The sequence below is a fragment of the Lithobates pipiens genome, unplaced genomic scaffold (genome assembly GCF_037356315.1).
Source record: "Lithobates pipiens isolate NorthernLeopardFrog02 unplaced genomic scaffold, aLitPip1_a1.2 Scaffold_19, whole genome shotgun sequence".
NCBI classification, from domain to species: domain Eukaryota; kingdom Metazoa; phylum Chordata; class Amphibia; order Anura; family Ranidae; genus Lithobates; species Lithobates pipiens.
In genome coordinates this window covers 340,612,553-340,633,795 of record NW_027507764.1, presented here as the reverse complement: position 1 = coordinate 340,633,795, position 21,243 = coordinate 340,612,553, and the positions used below count along the sequence as shown (strand labels likewise).

General features: G+C 41.5%; 1 protein-coding gene across 1 annotated transcript in view; it reads left to right on the top strand.

Moving 5' to 3' along the window:
- The window catches only part of PXDC1 (PX domain containing 1), a 111,994-nt gene that overhangs the window by 83,793 nt on the left and 6,958 nt on the right, over positions 1-21,243 (top strand). The window contains exon 4 of the mRNA XM_077492121.1: positions 1,697-1,808. Coding sequence (XP_077348247.1) covers positions 1,697-1,808 — 112 coding nt within the window. The remainder of the gene's footprint in view (positions 1-1,696; positions 1,809-21,243) is intronic.

The following is a 21,243-nucleotide window of genomic DNA, read 5'->3' as shown; positions in this document are numbered from 1 at the left end:
ACAGACATACCCCACTTTTAAGTACACAATGGGGTTTATTTACCAAAGCTGGAAAGTGAAAAATCAGGCTCCCTTCTTCATAGAAACCAATGAGCTTCTAACTTTGGCTTGTTCAATTAATTTGGTAATAAAACCTGGAAGCTGATTGGTTTCTATGCAGAAGTGAGCCTGATTTTGCACTTTCCAGCTTTAGTAAATAAATCCCATTGTGTACTTAAAAGTGGGGTATGCCTGTATTTAAAGATGATTGTCCCATGAGGCTAGGTTCACATTATTGTGATTGTAGAGATTGTGACCGGTTCTCTATGGAGCCGTTCACACATATCCGTGGCGGCTGTGGAGCAACTTGCACAGGGGTTCTGTATGTCTTTGGCTCCTTTTCAGGGTCAAATGCAGGCAAAAATTCAGTCCTGATTCATCCCTGAAACGGCTGCAAGCTGCATCCGGCATCAATGTGAACCCAGCCTTAAAGTGGAGCTCTAGTTGTTTTTGTGTTCATTAAAAGTCAACAGCTACAAAAAGTTTAGCCGCTAACTTTTAATAAGCACACACTCACACACATCTGTCCCAGGATCCAGCGATGTGGTCACCTGAAGCGTTGCTTCTCTCTGGCCCTTCTCCTCTGTGCAGGCACCTGGCCATGACAGCTTGTGGCTTCACAGCCGGGCGCACACTGCGCATGTACGAGTCGTGCTGTGCCTGCTGAATGGTCTGTCAATCTTCTGGAACCTGTGAGGTGTCCCAGAAGAGTACAGGGAGGAAGGAGGAGAGAAGAACTTCCGCTCAGACCGCATAGGCAATCCGAGCAGAATTTGGGAGCAGGTACCTATCAAAACTAGGTACCTGCTCCCCCCCCCCAAAAAAAAAACATTTACCCACCAAATGAAGGGGGGGGGGGGGGGACTCTGCTTTAACAACCACCTTCAATTTGCTTTCCTCATTAATTCCAACGCACTTTGTCAAAATCGTGAAGTTTTTCTGAAATCTGCTGATTTTCGCTGACCTTTATGTAAATTATAACACTCAATTTTGATCATTGTTATTTGTAAGTCTTTAGGCAAAAGAAGACTTTTGATTTCTCTTTTAGAATTGCAACACAAATGTTTCCAGTTGCAGGTTGCAGGGTTTAAAGTGGAAGTAAACCCATGGATTTAAACAGTTAAAAAAAAAGGCATGCCGGGAATGCTAACTGCACATTGGCTGTGCTCTCAGCCAAACTATCAAACCATCCAATGGCTGGTGTCATAACGAATCACATGTGCAGCACCATAGCAGTTGAAGATTAAACAGAGGCAAAGATGGCAGCTTCCTTGGCTGAAAACGATAGGGGAGTTTACTTCCACTTAAAATCAGAGGACCTGTTTTTCATGCAAAAACTAAATTGTACATGATAGTCCCTTTACTTAAAAATACCTTTATTATTCCATAATTCTTTGAAGTAGTTCCTTATCTGTTCTGATTTATGGCTAATCTATTTAATAGAGTTACCTATATACATATGGCAAGGGGCATATCTTTCACAAGTTCATGCAACATACTACTCACACACATGACAACATCGTGCATTAGTGCCTGACCGCGATTTTCACAGTCAGGCACAGAATAGATTGCATATTGCTTTGAGTAATTAAAGAACCAGAAAATTATCATTTTTATTCTTCAACATGTAATTTTGTCTCCTTCTTTGTCCTAATAGAAATCATGCGTTCCAATGGCTTCTGTTTAGCCAATACAGAAACGATAGTCATTGACCACAGCATTCCCCATGTAAAGGATCCTGACCTGGACATAGATTCAACAGATCCCTTGTGAGTATCTTGCTTGTACTGCAGTAAAATGAATTCCAGGGTTTGCTTGCTTGCCGGGATATCTTCTTACCAGACTAAACTCGTAGTAATGACCTTACCTTGTCATTTTACTTCCTGGTATATGAAAAGCAGTCACTCTACCTAGAATTTAACTATATTAAAATGACAACAGTCACATGTGGCCACAGATGAAACAAAACAAACTTTGCCGCTTAGATTTGAATAGGTGTTATTTTTTTTATAGCATACATAGAAAAAGAACATAGGGCTTTAGAGCAGTTAAACAATTTCTTTAAAGTTACTTAAAGTGGATGTAAACCTGATTCATGAAATGTGTCCTGGGCACATATATCTGCAGTGTTTTCTTATGTCTCTTCACAGCACCAGGTCCCGTGGCTTTCTCCTGCTCCGTTCTTCAGGAGCGACATCATGACGTCACTTCTGGTCCATGTTTTATATATATATATATATATATATATATATATATATATATATATATATAGCAAAAGATCACATTTTTTTTCTGTATCTTTTGCTTTTTAAAGGTAAAGGAGAGATCTGGGGTCTTTTTTGACCCCATATCTCTCCATAAAGAGGACCTTTCTACCTTATTTCTATTACAAGGGATGTTTACACTCCTTGTAATAGGAATAAAAGTGATCCAAAAAATAAATAATTAAAGGGACAGTGTAAAAATACGTTGGTCACGCACACATATGTAAAAGGTGTTTGCACCACACATATGAGGTATCGCTGCGAATGCCCATCGGGGGTGGAGATTCTGTTGCTGATGTCAAGCAGCTGCGCAATCCTGGGTCGGCAGTGGCTTTCCATGTGACTTATACTGGATTCACTGTTCTGGATTGTATGTTGTTTTTATATGTATGGGAAAAAAACTATTACATATTGGAATCTTCTCTGAGCTCTTGGTGAGCTTTATTTACCCTTACCTGGAGTACACCAGGAGGCGCCATTGAAGTTAACATACAGCACTGGTTCCTGGGAGATTTCCATGTATGTTCTAATGTTATACATAAATAAGCCAAAGGATGGTAATAATATAAAAGGCATTTCAAGGTTTTGGTAATAATGACATGCTGCTGTCAGTAGGGCAGAGGACTGTGTCAGTAGGACAGAGGAGGGTACAGTAGGGTAGAGGGCAGTGGATGGTGTCAGTAGGGCAGTGGATGGTGTCAGTAGGGCAGTGGACTGTGTCGATAGAGCAGTGGATGATGTCAGTAATTTTTTTATTTATTATTTTTTACAATTTGATGTTTTATTTACTTTTTACACTATAAACACAGTTTACTATGCTACAGCTATGAATGAACACAGTGAGCGATCGGCATCGATCACTCACTGTGTTCACTCAGAAAAGGAAGGGTTCAGTAAATTATATGTTTACCAACCCCTTTCCCTGCTCTACATCCTTAACACTTCCCCTGCAACAGCTGACGAGAGAGGAGAGGAGGAAAGTCAACAGTGCTGTGGTGGGGATGAAGGGGAGGGGGGGTGGTCAGGCAGCAAAAATACATAGAACCTGGACAAGAGGAGTGGTGGGGGCTCCATTTACTAGAACCGATCAGTTGTATTTTCCTCCTGAAAATACAACCGATCGGTTCTAGTAAATGCTGCCCTCCTGTGACGAGAGCATGGGGAGCCACAGTCCGGTTTTCACAATGGAGTTTCAGTTGGATTGGACACATGTTTCAAAACCCACACAAGTGTTAACCCTAGTGGCAGCACCCTTCTTAATGCAGCACCTGGGGGACACATGCCCACCTGCCCCCCATCCCCAAGTTTTGGCCCTGCTTGTGCTATAAATTGGGGTGGGAGGGTCAGATATGTGCTGGGGGGCTATTGTAGAGGGGAGAGAACTTGTGCTAGAAGGTGAGGTGGAGGAGGGGGCAGATATGTGCTGGGGGGGCACTTTGGGAATGGAATGGGCTTGTGGTAAAATATAGAGGGGGGGGCAGATGTGTGCTGGGGAGTGCTTTGGGAGGGGAGAGGACTTGTGCTAGAAGGTGGAGAGGATTTCAAATCCAACCCTCCCTCTTCTAGCCCAAGTCCCTTCCCTTTCCAAAGTATCCCTCAGCACACATCCGCCGCCTTCTCTCCACTGTCTTTCACATGTCTTACTTCTGTTGCTCTATTAAGCTGAAGCACCCAGTTGGCTCTAGTACTTTCCCCACACCGTAGTTGGCTCTGCCTCTCTCACGTGCTGGGAGATCATCCAGTGGGGGTGTCAGCATCTGCAGTGCACCCCGGGCACCTGCATCTCCCTTGCCCCTATCCTGCACTCAGTGGGAGCCACTTAGAAGATCGGATCTGTAGGAGACATTGGGAGACAAGCTGTCACTTGTAAACACAAAAGCGGGACGTCTGTGTTTACAAGTAATAATCTGGAGCAGGGAGCAGAGGGCCTGAGCCAGAGGTGGTGGAACTAAGTTCCAGCTGAAAAAAAAAGCCCTGATTCGCACTGTACCTATCCTGTCCTCCTGTCACTCAACTTAACCTCTGTCTTCATTAGTTGACACATGTTGATTATAACCATGGTGGATCATTTTATTCTTAAAATTTTGATTTGTTTTTAAATGGAACCGTGATTTACTATTTCTGGTCTATTTTTACAATTTTATTCTATGTGACAGACCATATGTAATAATTTATTGTTTGTATTTTTCAATAAAACCAGCTCTCAGTATGAACTGTATGTGATAGACACTGATGTTATTTCACAGATACAACACATTTTGTGAATTTTTTTGGCGTCTGGCACACCTCAGTCTATGAGCTTCCCCATTATCCAAAGCCGTGAAATATAACATTACTAGCTGAATATTATTTCTCACACCTGGCTGTTGTCTTATGATGACGTGAATTGATTAACTGCTGTCAGATCGGAACTGGTTAGCAAGATTACAAAGCAGGGTTATGGACATTTCACAGCAAGACACATGGCACTGGTCCGGGGCAGTTCTCCTACAGCTTTGGATCAGGTCACCTTTGTGATGCATCTGAATGTTCCTTAAATGTTACATGACTCCTTGATATCTCGCTGATTACTTCTGCCCTGACCACGCTGGGCTCTTGTAGGGTTGCTGAGAGGGAATTAGGAAGGAGAACTTTTATGAATTTGTTTACTTGGCTCTGGTACAAAATTAAACAATTTGATCATGTAGGTTTGGTGCCAAAATGTCTGCAGCATGCTGCTCTATTACACATTTTGACACTTGAACGGATGAACAAAATCATTTCCTAATTCACTTTGTTGTTTTGGCACTACAGCATATATTATTTAAGATCACATATCATAGCTGAAAAATAATATGGCTTTGATTCTTTGAAGATTATGTTCTTTCTTTCAAACCTTTTATGTTACTAAAGCTGTGATATTGTAAGTTATCACTTGATGTGATGTGACAGTAGAAGTAAATGTTTTTATATTGTGAATGTACTGTGGCCAGAGTGAAGTCACGAATATATTTGCATATGAATTCCATTATATAGCTGAAAACTTCAGTGGCAAGAGCTATTACACTAAAAAACATTTAATCATTCAGCGGTAGTATGAAGTCTGTTTTACAACTGAACTGAACAAGGCAAAGAAAAGCCCAATCTCCAATAATCCTTAACAACCAATTAAAATAAAGTATTTTTGCATTTAACTGGAATTTAAAGTAGAACTATAGGCAAAACGTTTTATTTTTTTTCATTTTGGATAGACTAATGCCGCGTACACACGATCGGAATTCCAGCCAGAAAAAGACAGATGAGAGCTTTTCATCGGAAAATGCGACCGTGTGTATGCTCCATCGGAATTTAGCTATCTGAATTTCCGCCAGCCAAAAATTGATGGCATGTTCTCAATTTTCCCGACAGAAAAACTTTCTATCGGTAATTCCGATCGTGTAATTCCGACACGCCAAAAATCACGCATGCTCAGATTCAACTACGAGACAGAAGCTATTGGCTACTGGCTATTGAACTTCCTTTTTCTAGTCCCATCGTACGTGTTGTACATCACCGCGTTATAAACGATCAGAATTTGATGTGACCGTGTGTAGGCAAGATAGCTTGAGCCGAATTCCGTCGGAATTCCATTGGGAAAACCATCAGAGCTTTTTCCGACGAGAATTCCGATCGTGTGTATGCAGCATAAGTGAGGGTTATAACCCCTGTAAAAAAAAATTTGGGGGGGGGGGGGAAATGCCATCTGTGTGCTATTGGGAACATGTACAGTTTCTTCCTGTCCCATAGTCAAAACAGGATGTGAGAGGAAATCCCTGCAAATCAATGGAATCCCTTGGGGGACCCCCCAGGCCACCAGAATTAGTTTCCCCATTTGAAGATGTCCCCTTATTTTTTGGGGGACAACCCAAAATTTTGTATTTTCTTTTACTTTCACTTTCAATGATAACAGACCCTAACGTGGACACAGACAGCAATAAAATCCTAATTGGTGTTCTAATTCATCTCCGCTATGTCTAAAACTGAAAATAAATAAATAAATCTTTAGTTATACTTTAAGTACAAACCCAATTCCAAAAAAAGTTGGGACGCTGTGTAAAATCTACATAAAAACAGAATGTTTTTTATTCGCAATAGAAAATATATCCAATGTTTAAACTGAGAAAATGTACAATTTTCAGAAAAAAATAAGGTCATTTTGAAATGGATGGCAGGAGCACATGTCAAAAAAGTTGGGAGCGAGCCCCCTGATGATGTCAATACAAGGAAAAGCCTAAGGGCGTTGTCGAGGCATAGCTTTGCAGCACTGAAAGAGAGCAAGCTGACACTGGAAGCTTACATTTAGGCCACTTTCACACTGATGTGGCGGGTGTGTTAGCAGTAAAGCACCGCTAGATTTAATGGTGCTTTACCGCTGTTATAGCAGTGCTTTTAACCCCTGCTAGCGGCTGAGAAAAGGGTTAATAGCATCTATTTTGCTGCACTACCGAAGCGCTTTGCATACACTTCGGCGGCACTGCCCATTCATTTCAATGGGCAGGGGCAGTGAAGGAGCCGTGTATACACCGCTCCCACACACCCCCTAAGATGCTGCACTATGCTAACACTATATAGGATTTTATTGTCTTTTAAAATGTAAATACACACTGAATCGCCCATCCATCCATCCACCTGAGCTGCTGAGGTGCTCCAAGAGCCAGAGTCCTTGTTGAGTAAGAAGGAAAGGAGTCTGTTTATTGTTGGAGTGCCTATATTGACCTTTGTCATGGGGGTCAATACAGTGAGGTGAAAATTTACAAATCATCACATTATGTAGAATGTAAATTTTACACAGCGTTCCAACTTTTTTGCAATTGCCGTTACTATCTTAAATCCATGTCCAGAAAAGGTCCTGTGGTACTCAAAGCCAAGATGCCAAAATGTATTTCCCCATTCCCAGAAGCTGATATTGATGATAATTGCATGTCCATAAAGTATATTGGCTTTGCCAGTGTGTAGAAGTGACTGCCCTAAGCTTATCATGTTTTGATGTGAAACCAAATTGAGGTGTTGCAATGTAATTAAATTATTGTGATTTAGTCAAAAAAAAGAAAAAGAAACAGAATTCCATGAACGCAATAACCAAAATGTGTTCTTCCACCTGTGAAAGTTATCCTACAAAACTCATCCAAAGGGAAATATTAACTTTACATATAAATATGAATGAAGATGTTTAAAAAAAAAACATAGAGCTAAGGGGGTTTTGGTTTACAATTCATACAGAACAATCATTTATAATTTATTAATTATAATTAACACAAATTTTTCGAATACTCGCAACAACAGTACGCAGACTTTCGCACTGCGGATTACACTGGGAGATCAGTTTTCCCAGTGTAATTAGTAGGGTTCTGCTGTCCATGTAAAAGCTATCTTCTGCACTTTGTTTTAAGGCGCTTCTCATTAAGTTTAGGGGCAGCTGTCACACTGACAACCAATCTCCCAGTAATGGGGCTTCTTTTGGAGAGCAGAAGACAGACAGAGAGCAGAGGCAAAAAAGACTGCTGCCCACTTGTGCCCTCTCTAACAGGTGGGTACATCTCCGCCCTGTGGGGCAGTCCAGCCCTGAATGCCATTATTATTTACACAGTATTTATTAAATAGGTTGTGGATCTTATTTCTAGTAGTTAGCATCAAGGTGGAGGACATCATTCAAAATGGTGCCCCATGAGGGACAAAGGAACAAAACTTTCCTGAATGGGTACCTACTGCACATGTTGAGAAACAGAAACAATCTTTTAGAGGGTCAGTTCACCCATAATTACGGTTTTATTTAAAGGTCTTGGATACTCTTACCAATGAGATATCCCTTCCATAGTTTAGGATTCTGTTCCCCTCACCTGTGAGTTAGGATGTTTCTGCCCACTTTCCATCCTGTTGCAGTCTCTGTAATAGAAATGAAATAAAGAGCCCAACAGGGAGAGCATGGGTCCTTTGCAATGGTCATCACAGGTGTTAAGCCTCAGGAACTGAAATGTTCTAAATCTCCCTGGTAGAAATTAGAAACTGTTGGGTAGGTTGATACTCTAGAATCCTTACTTACCGTATATGCTCGAGTATAGGCCGACCCGAATATAAGCCGAGGCCCCCAATTTACCCCCAAAAAAACTGGCAAACTTATTGACTCGTGTATAAGCCGAGGGTGAGACATGCCTGTCCATCCCTGTGTGTGTGTCCGTCCATCCCTGTGTGTCCGTCCATCCCTGTGTGTCCGTCCATCCCTGTGTGTCCGTCCATCCCTGTGTGTCCGTCCATCCCTGTGTGTCCGTCCATCCATCCCTGTGTGTGTGTGTGTCCATCCATCCATCCATCCCTGTGTGTGTGTGTCTCCATCCATCCATCCATCCATCCATCCCTGTGTGTGTGTGTCTCCATCCATCCATCCATCCATCCCTGTGTGTGTGTGTGTCTCCATCCATCCATCCATCCATCCCTGTGTGTGTCTCCATCCGTGTGTGTGTGTGTGTGTGTGTGTGTGTGTGTGTGTGTGTGTGTGTGTGTGTGTGTCCAGCCTACCTTTGTCCCGAGCCTCCGTCCCGTGCCTTGCCTCCTTGCCTCCGTCCCGTGCCGTGACTTGCCTCCTTGCATCCGTCCCGTGTCGTGCCGTGCCTTGCCGCCGCCGTCCCGTCCCGTCCCGTGCCGTGCCTTCCCTTGCCTCCGTCCCGTGCCCTCTTCGTCGGCGGCCATTGTAAAGTTCAAAAGCTGCGCCGCCGCCTTCGCCTGTGATAGGCGGAACACTGAATTTCCCAGCAGCCTGTGTTCCGCCTATCACAGACGTCGTATCATCCTCGTCCGTAGTACGAGGATGATACGATGTCCGTGATAGGCGGAACACAGGCTGCTGGGAAATTCAGTGTTCCGCCTATCACAGGCGAAGGCGGAGCCGGAGGCGCGGCTTTTGAATAGAATGGCCGCTGTCTGTCTGCTCGACACGCTGATCGAGCGGGCAGACAGCGATGACTCGAGTATAAGCCGAGGGGGGCACTTTCAGCCTCAAAAAAGAGGCTGAAAATCTCGGCTTATACTCGAGTATATACGGTAGTTTTTTTGTGGACTGGCCCTTGAAATGTCTAATCTTCTTGCCAATTGATAAATTGCATACAGACCTTATGTATTACCATGATTTCCAACACAACTTATATGTTGTGGAAAGAACGTATAAAAGTAATTTGTATTAGATAAAAAAAAAAAACAAGTAGGTTTATAACCCCCTTTACATCTAAGAACTGATATAAACAAAGGCTACTTTCACACTGGGACGTCGGCGGTAAAACGCCGCTGGGGCACTTTAACCCCCGCTAGCGGCTGAAAAAGTGTTAAAACCGCCAGCAAAGCACCGCAGCAGCGATTTGCCGGCGGATTGACGGCGCTGCCCATTGATTTCAATAGGCAGGGACGCTTTAGGTGCGGTGTATACACTGCTCCTACAGCGCTGCAAAGATGCTGCTTGCAGGACTTTTTTTTACCATCCTGCCTGCGCACTTCTCCAGTGTGAAATCACTCGGGCTTTCACATTGGAGTGAGAGGAGAGGCTCTTTGAAGGTGCTTTGCAGGCACTATTTTTAGTGTTATAGCGCCTGTAAAGCGCCTCAGTGTCTGCGGAGGTTTTCAGCCGCTAGCGGGGCACTTTTAACCCCCACTAGCGGCTGAAAAAAGAGTTAGATCCGCTGGCAAAGCACCGCAGCAGCTCTTTGCCGGCAGTTCAACGGCACTGCCCATTGATTTCAATGGGCAGGGACACTTTAGGAGCGGGGTATACGCCGCTCCTACAGAGCTGCAAAGACACGACTTGCAGGACTTTTTTTACCGTCCTGCCAGCGCACCGCTCCAGTGTGAAATCACTCAGGCTTTCACATTGGTGTGAGAGGAGAGGCTCTTTCAAGGTACTTTGCAGGCACTATTTTTAGCGTTGTAGCCCCTGTAAAGAGCCTCAGTGTGAAAGTAGCCTCAGTATAGGAAGAAAAAAACACTTTCCTGAAAAGCCAGAGAGGGAAATCTTCACAAATTGCCGTCTACCAGAAGAATCTAATCTTATCTGCACCAGGAAACCTAGGCTTTGTTCAGATTGCTGCTTTGATCCCAAACTCTTTATCTGCAGACGTGCTCAGAAATTTATTAGCAGGTTTCTGCTGTAAATGTCAAAGTGCTGATGAGCACAGATTGCAGAGAACTGATTGCCTTGCTGCTCAGATTATAGGAATCAGGTCTCCAAAATTTGGATGGCAACACATTATGCGCTGTCCAAAAGAATATAGGAAGAAGCCTTTTGTGGGGTGTAGCTCAGCGGGTTATAGGGACACTTCAGAATAATATTTTTTTTCAAAATAAAAAGAAATTCCATGTGTATAGCTATGCAGTCATGTAATGCTGAGATAACAAATTAAGTTTGTATGAAATAAAGTAGTGAGAACAATAACAGCAAATCTGATCTTACAATTCTACTTTATGAATAACAAACTACAAAAAAAGAAAATATAGTGAAACAGGGAGATATAAAAATGGGGTGGGGGGACTTGGATCACCTAATATTAAGGTATTACCAACCTACAGTTGGTATAGAAAAGAATCACCCCCTTTAAAATCTTTTTTTTTTTTTTTTTGCTTTGCAGCCTGAAATGAAGACAGACATGTTTTTGTTTTACACAGTTGTATTTATTAGTACAGCTTATAACATCCAAGGGAAAGATACAACACCAACATATCAGAGAATAAAAAAAATTAAAACAGGATCACTGAGTTGGAAAAAGGATCACCCAATTATGTCAGCATTTTGTTGGACTACCTTTTGTATTAATTTACAGCCTGTAGTCTGTTGGGATATGTCTCTACTAACTTTGCACATCTAGACTGCAATATTTGCACACTCTTCTTTGCAAAACTGCTCAATGTCAATTAAACCTGATAGTGACCGTTTGTGGCCTGCAGTCTTTAAATCATTCCACAGATTTTCAATTAGGTTTAAGTCTGGGCTGTGACTAAGCCATGCAAGGACATTCACCTTTTTCTCCTTCAACTAATATGTGGTCATTTTTGTTGTGTGTTTTGGGTCATTGTCATGTTTAAAGATAAAACTTCTTCCCACTGACAACTTACTCACAGGGGGCAGAAGATTTTCCTCAATAACAATATAATGATGGTATTTTGCCCCATCGATTTTTCCTTTTATCCCGACAAGTGCTCCAGTCCCTGCTGCAGAGAAACACCCCATAACAGTATATTACCACCTCCATGCTGTACTGTAGGAATGGTGTTATTTGGATGGTGAGCTGTATTGGATTTCTACCAGACATATGGTTGGGCGTTGAGGCCAAATAATTCAATTTTAGTCTTATCTGACCATAACACCTTTTTCCATGTGGCCTTAAATATTTAAGGTGGTCAGTTGAGGCTAAAATCATTTGAATTATTTGACCTCAACTCCAAAGCATATGTCTGCCGGAAATCCATTACAGCTCACCATCCAAATAACACCATTCCTACATTAAAGCATTGAGTTGGTAATATCCTGTTATGGGGGTGTTTCTGTGCAGCAGGGACTGGAGCACTTGTCAGGATAGAAGGAAAAATGGATGTGGAAAAATACCATAAAAATCTGCTGCCCTCTGCCAGAAAGTTGTCAATGGAAAGAAGGTTTACCTTTCAACATGACAGTGACCCAAATCACACAGCAAAAATGACCACACAGTGGTTGAAGGAGGAAAAAATTAATATCCTTTCATGGCTTAGTCAGAGCCCAGACCTAAACCCCATTAGAAATCCGTGTAATGATTTGACGACTGCAGTCCACAAACGGTCACCTTTCAATTGAACTGAATTTGAGCAGTTTTGCAAAGAAGAGTGTGCAAATATTGAAAAGTCTAGATGTGCAAAGTTAGTAGAGACATATCCCAACAGACTGTAATAAAAGCAAACCTTAGTTTAAAAAAAAAAAATACTGACACAAGGGGGTGATCCTTTCTCCAACTCAGTCATTCTGCTCTTAATTTTTTTTTCTGACATGTTAGTGTTATATCTCTCACTTGGATGTTATAAGTTGCACTAGTAAATACAGCTGGATAAAACAAAAACTGTGTATGTCATCATTTCAGGCTGCAAAGCAGCAAAATGTGATTATTTTAAAGGGAGGTGGTTATTTTCTATATACACTGTATATGAAGTACCAAAGTAACAAGAAACATTAACAAAGAAAAACAAAGAGATGGAGAGAGCATTGTATTGTTGGTAATGAACGCACATTGCATAACTGGAACAAAAACAAATTAAATAAGGGAGTTGAGTTTTCTAAAGTCCCCGTACCTTTGATTAACTGTCAGTATAAACCATGGGTCTTCATGGGATGTGTAGTTTCGCAACAGCTGGAGGTTTGAGGATACCTAGTATAAACAAACCAAACATGTTACAAAAAGTATGACTGGATATTGCCAGATATAGTGTTTTTTTTTTTTAATCTATAGCAGGGCTGCATAAATGAAGTTACAATAGTTTAAATGTTTTTTGTAATACATGTTGTCTTTCCATCTACTATAGTCATCTTCATCTGGACATTAGTTTGGTCTTTTGACAGCTATACTGTTACTGTTAGAAAATTACCCTTGCAAAGTGAAAATCCCCTTGCAGCATATTTGCCTTTAGTAAATACACTCCAGGGAATAAAACATTTTTAAAGCTGTTTAACTGCATTAGAGATGCCTAACCAATGAAGAAGCTACAGGGAATAACAGGACTCATGTGCTCCAGGGTCCAAGAGGCCAAGCTCAAGTGGCTACATGGCCGTTTCATTCTTAACCACTTAAGGACCAGGCCTCTTTTTCAGATTTGGTGTTTACATGTTTAAAACAGTTTTTTTTTTGCTAGAAAATGACTTAGAACCCCCAAACATTTTATATTGTTTTTTTTCTGACACCCCAGAGAATAAAATGGCAGTCATTGAAATACTTTTTTTCACACTGTGTTTGCGCAGCGGTCTTACAAGCGCACTTTTTTTGGAAAAAATTCACTTTTTTGAATAAAAAAATAAGACAACAGTAAAATTAGCCCAATTTTTTGTATATTGTGAAAGATAATGGTACACCGAGTAAATTGATACCCAACATGTCACGCTTCAAAATTGCGCCCGCTCGTGGAATGGCGTCAAACTTTTAGCCTCAAAAATCTCCATAAGCGACATTTAAAAAATTCTACAGGTTGCATTTTTTGCGTTGCAGAGGAGGTCTAGGGCTAGAATTATTGTTCTCTCTCTACCGATCGCGGCGATACCTCACATGTGTGGTTTGACCACCGTTTTCATATGCGGGCGCTACTCACGTATGCGCTCGCTTCTGTGCGCAAGCTCATCGCGACTGGGTGTTTTTAAAAACCTTTATTTTTTCTTATTTATTTTAATTGATTTTATTTATTTTTACACTGTTTAAAAATTCCTATTACAAGGAATGTAAACATCCCTTGTAATAGAAAAAAGCATGACAGGTCCTCTTAAATTTGAGATCTGGGGTCAAAATGTCCTCAGATTTCATAAAATGGACTAAAATGCAAAAAAAAAAATATATATATACCTTTAAGAGGTATGGGCGGAAGTGACGTTTTGATGGTATAGAGACGAGTGGGGGCCATCTTAGCCTCACTCGTCTCCATACCCAGCCATCGACAGGACCCGATCGCCTCCGCCTCTACCGACGGCTCCGGTAAGCGGCGGAAGGTGTGGGAGGGGGGGTGGCACCTCTCCCGCCACCGATAGCGGTGATCTTGCGGCGAATCCACCGCGGAGACTACCGTTATCGTACAGAGGACCGGCGCCTGAAGAGATGGATATCTCGGTTGTGGCAGCAGCTGCTGCCGTTACCGAGATATCCCTCTTCAAAAATAGGACGTACATCGGCGTGCGCTGGTCGTTAAGTGATCAAACTGGCCAATAAACACATTTCAGCCGTATCCTGATGAACCTGCCCATATTCATTCAGTGGCTGACCCTCTCAGCCCCCGCCTGCTTGACATCCTTTAACTGAAAAATCAAAAGAGCTGGCGGAAAATTGTAGGGCAGTGTTGCAAATTATACCAACAACCACAGTTGGGTTAGAGTTAAAGAAATGGATAAATGTGTTGATGTCTGTTGAAAACCGATAGATCTTTGCTTCAAGGAAGTTCTATGGCCACAGCAAACACTTTATTTCATAATATTACCATCTCTTCTGTATTCCATGCATGCTTTGCAGCTTCTTCTCTACTGGTTACTTTCTTTTTCTAAGGACTACATACCCCATGGTACCTCGCTGCCTGCAAGCAGTGATTCCTGTACTGACTCCATCGCCTGAAACTCCTCCTCTCATCACCTCTGTAGTTCCTTTGAAAAAGTATTCATACCCCTTGATATTTTTTTACATTTTGTCATGTTACAACCAAAAACGTACATGTATTTTATTGGAACTTTATGTGATAGACCAACACAAAGTGGCACATAATTGTGAAGTGGAAGAAAAATGATAAATGGTTTTCAACATTTTTTACAAATAAATATCAGAAAAGTGTGGCATGAATTTGTATTCAGCCATCTTTACTCTGATACCCCTAATTACAATCTAGTAGAACCAATTGCCTTTAGAAGTTACTTAATTAGTAAATAGAGTCCACCTGTGTGTATGTTCTGTGAAGCCCTCAGAGGTTTGTTGGAGAACCTTAGTGCACAAACAGCATCATGAAGGCCAAGGAACACACCGGACAGGTTAGGGATAAAGTTGTATAGAAGTTTAAAGCAGGGTTAGGTTAAAAAAAAATCCCAATCTTTGAACATCTTACGGAGCACTGTTCAATCCATCATCTGAAAATGGAAAGCGTATAGAACAGCTGCAAACCTACCAAGACATGGCTGTCCATCTAAACTGACAGGCCGAGCAAGGAGAGCATTATTCAGAGAAGCAGCCAAGCGGCCCGTGGTAACTCTGGAGGAGCTGCAGAGATCCACAGGTCAGGTGAGAGAATATGTCCACAGGACTCCACAAATCTGCCCTTTATGGAAGAGTGGCAAGAAGAAAGCCATTGTTGAAAGAAAGCCATAAGAATAGGGTGACTAGACATCCCCCGGTTTCCGGGGACAGTCCCCGGATTGAGGACACTGTCCCTGGACCAAGTCTGTCCCCGGTTTTGTCCTCGGATTGGATTTGAACAGGAGCTGGGGCAATTTCAAAGATAGTCAGTGCAGAATAAAAAAAAAATCTAAATTAAACCCCCCCCCCCCCCCCACTCTGCCTCTCTTACTCGCTTAGGGGAGTGTATTTTCTTCCATTATATATGCCCCTTTCTGATGATCATGTGCTGGTCAGAGCAGAGGGAATATTTCTTCAGTTTCGGAGGGATGCCCATTCAGCTCTGCTTGCATGTTCTTCTGCCTTGGCTCAAGTCCCGGCCAGCCACCTACCTGCTTATCTCCTTGCCTTCCCTGGCGGAGTGATTTTCCTCCGCTCCCCACCCAGTAGTAGCCTGGGCCCGGAGAGTAAGACTTGACAGTCTTTTAAGGCAGGCGGCAGCGGCGATGGGCAGAGAGCGCTGATTGCCACCATTACTAGTAAAAAAAAAATATGTCTCCAGATTTCATTTTAAAAATCTGGTCACCTTACATAAGAAGTCCTGTTTGCAGTTAGCGAGAAGCCCTATGGAGGACACAGCAAACATGTGGAAGAAGGTGCTCTGGTCAGATGAGACCAAAATTTAACTTTTTGGCCTAAAAGCAAAATGCTATGTGTGGTGGAAAACTAACACTGCAAATCCCCCTAAATCACCCTGGCAGCATCATGTTGTGGGGATGCTTTTCTTCAGCAGGGACAGGGAAGTTGGTCAGAGTTGATGGGAAGATGGATGAAGCCAAATACAGGGCAATTTTAAACGAAAACCTGTTAAGAGTCTGCAAAAGACTTGAGAGTGGGCCAGAGGTTCACCATCCATAAGGACAACAACCCTAAACATACAGCCAGAGCTACAATGGAATGGTTTAGATCAAAGCATATTCATGTGTTAGAATGGCACAGTCAAACTCCAGACCTAAATCCAATTGAGAATCTGTGGCAAGACTTGAAAATTGCCATTCACTAGTGGCATTGCTAAGGGGTGGCTATTGAGGCTGGAGCCCCAAATCTGGGGCCCATAGCCCCGAGTCCAGGGCTGGCCCTGTATATACACTAGCCTTTCTGTATACCCAACCTCTCTGTATATACACTAGTCTCTCTGTATACCCAGCCTCTCTGTATATACCCAACCTCTCTGTATATACCCAGCCTCTCTGTATGCCTAGCCTCTCTGTATATACCCAGCCTCTCTGTATATACACTAGCCTCTCTGTATATACCCAGCATCGCTGTATATACCCAGCCTCTCTGTATATACCCAGCCTCTCTGTATGCCTAGCCTATCTGTATATGCCCAGCCTCTATGTATATCTACCCTCTCTGTATATACACCAGCCTCTCTGTATATACACCAGCCTCACTGTATATACTCAGCCTCTCTTTATACCCAGGCTCTCTGTATATACCCAGCCTCTCTGTCTATACACCAGCCTATATGTTTACCTAGCCTCAGCCTCTCTGTGTATACACTAGCCTTTCTGTATACCCAGCCTCTCTGTATACCCAGCCTCTCTATTTACACTAGCCTCTCTTCTATATACCCTAGCCTCTCTGTATGTAACAATCCGCATCTGGTGGCAGGTGGCGTGACAAGCTGTCCTGGGACCCCGATGTAAGGGGGAGGCTCTCTGGGGATCCTGATGTAAGAGGGAGGCTCTCTGGGGACCTTGATGTAATGAGGATGGCTTTGGGGACCATTATGTATTATATATATATATTAGACCTAGCAACACCCCTGCCATTCACAGATGCTCTCCATCCAATCTGACAGAGCTTGAGCTATTTTGCAAAGAAGAATGGGCAAAAATGGCACTCTGTAGATGTGCAAAGCTGGAAGAGACATATCCAAAAAAGACTTGCAGTTGTAATTGGAGCGAACGGTGGTTCTACAAAGTATTGACTCAGGGGGGCTGAATACAAATCAATGTCACACTTTTCACATATTTATTTGTAAAAAAAATTGAAAACCATTTATCATTTTCCTTCTACTTCACACTTATGTGCCACTTTGTGCTGGTCTATCATATACAATCCTAATAAAATATATTTACATTTTTGGTTGTAACGTGACACAATATGCAAAATGTCAGGGGGTATGAATACTTTTTCAAGGCACTGTATGTTTTAGGGAACTCAAGAAAGTAAATTTGTGGAGATCTGCACAAATTAACATGACAAATTTCAAGATAATTCTGATTAATAGGAGTAGGCTAGAAGTAGGAATTAAATGCTGTAGACAGCAGCTTCACTCTCTGTTTATCCAAGTTTGATATTCAAACTGGCCTCTACATTATGTGTCATCACCTTTTGCTGAGAAAAATATAAACATGTATGGCTATCCTAAGAGTGGCTGAGTAGTTTAACAAAAGACAACTGAGCAGGGCTGACACCACACAATGCACAAAAGCTGTGTGTTGGCAGCCCAAAACAGGATTTTTAAGATGGTTGCATTTTTGGAAGATCTACTGCCTATTTTTTATTTATTTTTTTCTCTGACCAATGCTTTAAGAATACAGTTATATGACAGAGTCTGCACACCCTGTTGTAGTGTCTAGCTTCAACATATTTTTGCAACTTTAACGTCATAAGCAGGTTTTCGTGAGTTCATATTTGCAGACTAGCAAGGCTATGGGGGTTATTTACGAAAGGCAAATCCACTTTGCACTACAAGTGCACTTGGAAGCAAAGTCGCTGTAAATCTAAGGGGTAAATCTGAAATGAGGGGAAGCTCTGCTGATTTTATCATCCAATCATGTGCAAGCTAAAATGCTGTTTTATATTTTCCTTGCATGTCCCCCTTGGATTTACAGCGACTGCACTTCCAAATGCACTTGCAGTGCACTTGTAGTGCAAAGTGCATTTTACTTTTGTAAATAACCCCCTATGTGTTGAGGATTCTTTGTCTTTTGTTTTTATTTATATTTACAGGGAATTGCACCTCCCATGCTAGTTTCCCCCATTGTATCTAAGGCCAAATTTTTTTTTTTCTGTTTGGATAGAGTAAAACCACTGTCAGTTTTTTTGCAATCTGTCTCTTATTAGGAAATTTAGCTTCAATTCCTGTCATATAGACTAAACAGGATGTGAGAGGATATATTTCCAAAGTATGGAAAAGTTTCTCTTATGCCACCTACACACGATCGGAATTCTCGTTGGAAAAAGCTCTGATGGTTTTCCCGATGGAATTCCACAAAAGCTGTCTTGCCTACACACGGTCACACCAAATTCCGATCACTTAGAACGCGGTGACGTACAACACATACAACGGGACTAGAAATAGGAAGTTCAATAGCCAGCAGCCAATAGCTTCCGTCTCGTAGTTGAATCTGAGCATGCGTGATTTTTTGCGTGTCGGAATTGCATACACATGATCGTAATTTCCAATAGAACGTTTTTCCGTCTGGAAAATTGAGAACATGCTATCAATTTTTGACTGGCGGAAATTCGGACACCTAAATTTCCGATGGAGCATACACACAGTCACATTTTCCGATGAAAAGCTCTCATCTGTCTTTTTCTGGCCGTAATTCCGATCATGTGTACGCGGCATTAGAGAGTTGTCAGGGGAACGAGTGTCCTTAGTGGGGGACTTCCAAACTATTTCTGTTCTGATAGCGACTCAGAAATTTGAATCTACCCTCACTTTCTTTCCATTGACATTCCATTGATGTTGACATTAGTGATCAAGGCAATTAGAGAGAATTAATCTCAATATCAGGGACACAGTCAACAGTAGAGACCTGATAGTGGTTCTATCCCTTCACGTTTCTAAGTAAAGAAAAAATAGTTTTGCCTTTAGTTACTCTTTCTGGCCGGGTCTAAACCTGCATTTAAGAACTTGATGACAGCAGTTTATCGATTTCAGTGCACATGCTGAATGCACACCAATTGTCTTGAGATATACTAAACCTTCCTTGACAAAGGAGCTGGGCAGCTCCAAAATGCGTAGCCATGCCCCATTCACAGCTGACAGCTGAGTGTGACATCATTTCCAGTTTGGCCTTGCACTCCAAGATGGTTTCACTTCCTGGTTTCAGCCACTTCCTGGTTTCTCTCCATTACCCATCTGGCTGCAGGGATAAAGCTCTCTTTCCTGGAATAACAGACCCCTAGAGTACACCTGAGCTGGCGACTTGATAATATTCATAAGCACTGACTGTCATCCTTTTGAGTGAGTTGCCAATTGTCTCTTTTATCTAATAAAGGTTTCCTACTGCTACACTTAGTTTGGCGCCCTCTTGCGTTCCCTTAAACCTCCCATCTCACCTTTCATAGTTTTGCTTATGTTCATCAAAATGGTCAACTGTCCATGTACCCTGCAAGAGTTTAGAGTTTAACCCTTTCCCTGCAAACAGCATAATGCTTACATCAATAGCAGCACTCACCTATAGACAGATTCCTGGCTGTATTTCTTCAGCTGACTGTTGAATTTCTAGTGGAATTGATTCAGATGGCTTCCACATGTGCTGGAATCACTACGTATCATCTACTGCATAACTTCCACATACCCTGGAAAGTGTATATTGACAATTTTGGGTGGTCTAGTTTGTCATCATTTCATAGGCTTGACATGTTTGGTATCGGTTTACTCATCTTAAGCATGTCTTTTATGTTTCAGCAAAAATTGGTTAATATACTGTGTTTTTGTGCACTAAAATGTATTTACTTCAGTGTATAATTAATGAAAATATAGGTTAGAATAGATAAACAGTTGTACTAATATCATATGGCACAAAAAATTGCAATTGGCTCCAATTTATTTTACGGGGGCTCTGCTTTTAGAAAATATGTAATGTTTTGAAGGTTTTTAATCAATATTCAGGCATAAAATGTGCATTTTTAAAAAGTGTTCAAAAAAAATGAAAAATAAAAGGCTCTGGCAAGCAAACTGTTAAAGTGAAACAGTTTTGGATAGAAGGGGGAAAGCTTGCAAATCCTTTCTATATTTTCCTTGGGAAGATTTCCCCTCGCTTCTTGTTTTAGGGCTCACACAGGAAGTAATGAGAAATCTCTGTTGCAAAGAAAGTAACAAAAACCTGACAAAGGTTATTATTGTTTACTACTTTTTGCAAAAGCTTTCCCAGCTTTATATTGAAAGAATAGATTCTGTCAAAGGTGTGGTTAAGAACTGTGATGTGACTGTGACATTTATAAAAAGCTAGATTATATAAAATAAAAAAAAAATAGAACAAAGTAAGAAATTGATTTATATATATAGATTTGATATAAAAAATAATATGTTAAAGTAATGCAAGTAGGTCATACATATTTGTCTTTGGATTGTTCTCATGACAACCTCTGTGATGACAAAAGTCTGATATTTTTATCACTGCCCACAGAGTCACTAAAATTATGTTCAGCTCTTTTTTGCTTCCTGTTTCAAAGAAGAAATGAAAAAAGGATTTTCAATTTTCACAGTCAATTGTCTCCGCTCTCGGTTTAGGACTATGATATTTTCTGCTCATTATATAATGAAATAACATGTCAAAACAACGGTCCATTGTGTCAACAGTGACTAGAGAACTATAGATGGTGTAAAATTGTTTTTCTATAGAAGATGGCTATACAATTTTGCAAGATCCTCAATTTCATATTCCCAAATTTATCGGTGTATAATGCCGCATACACACGGTCAGATTTTCTGACGGAAAATGTTCGATGGGAGCTTTTTGTTGGAAATTCTGACCGTGTGTGGGCATTTTCCATCGGAATTTCCGACACACAAAATTTGAGATCTGGATCTCAAATTTTCCGACAACAAAATCTGTTTTCAGAAATTGCGATCTTGTGTACACAATTCCGATGCACAAAGT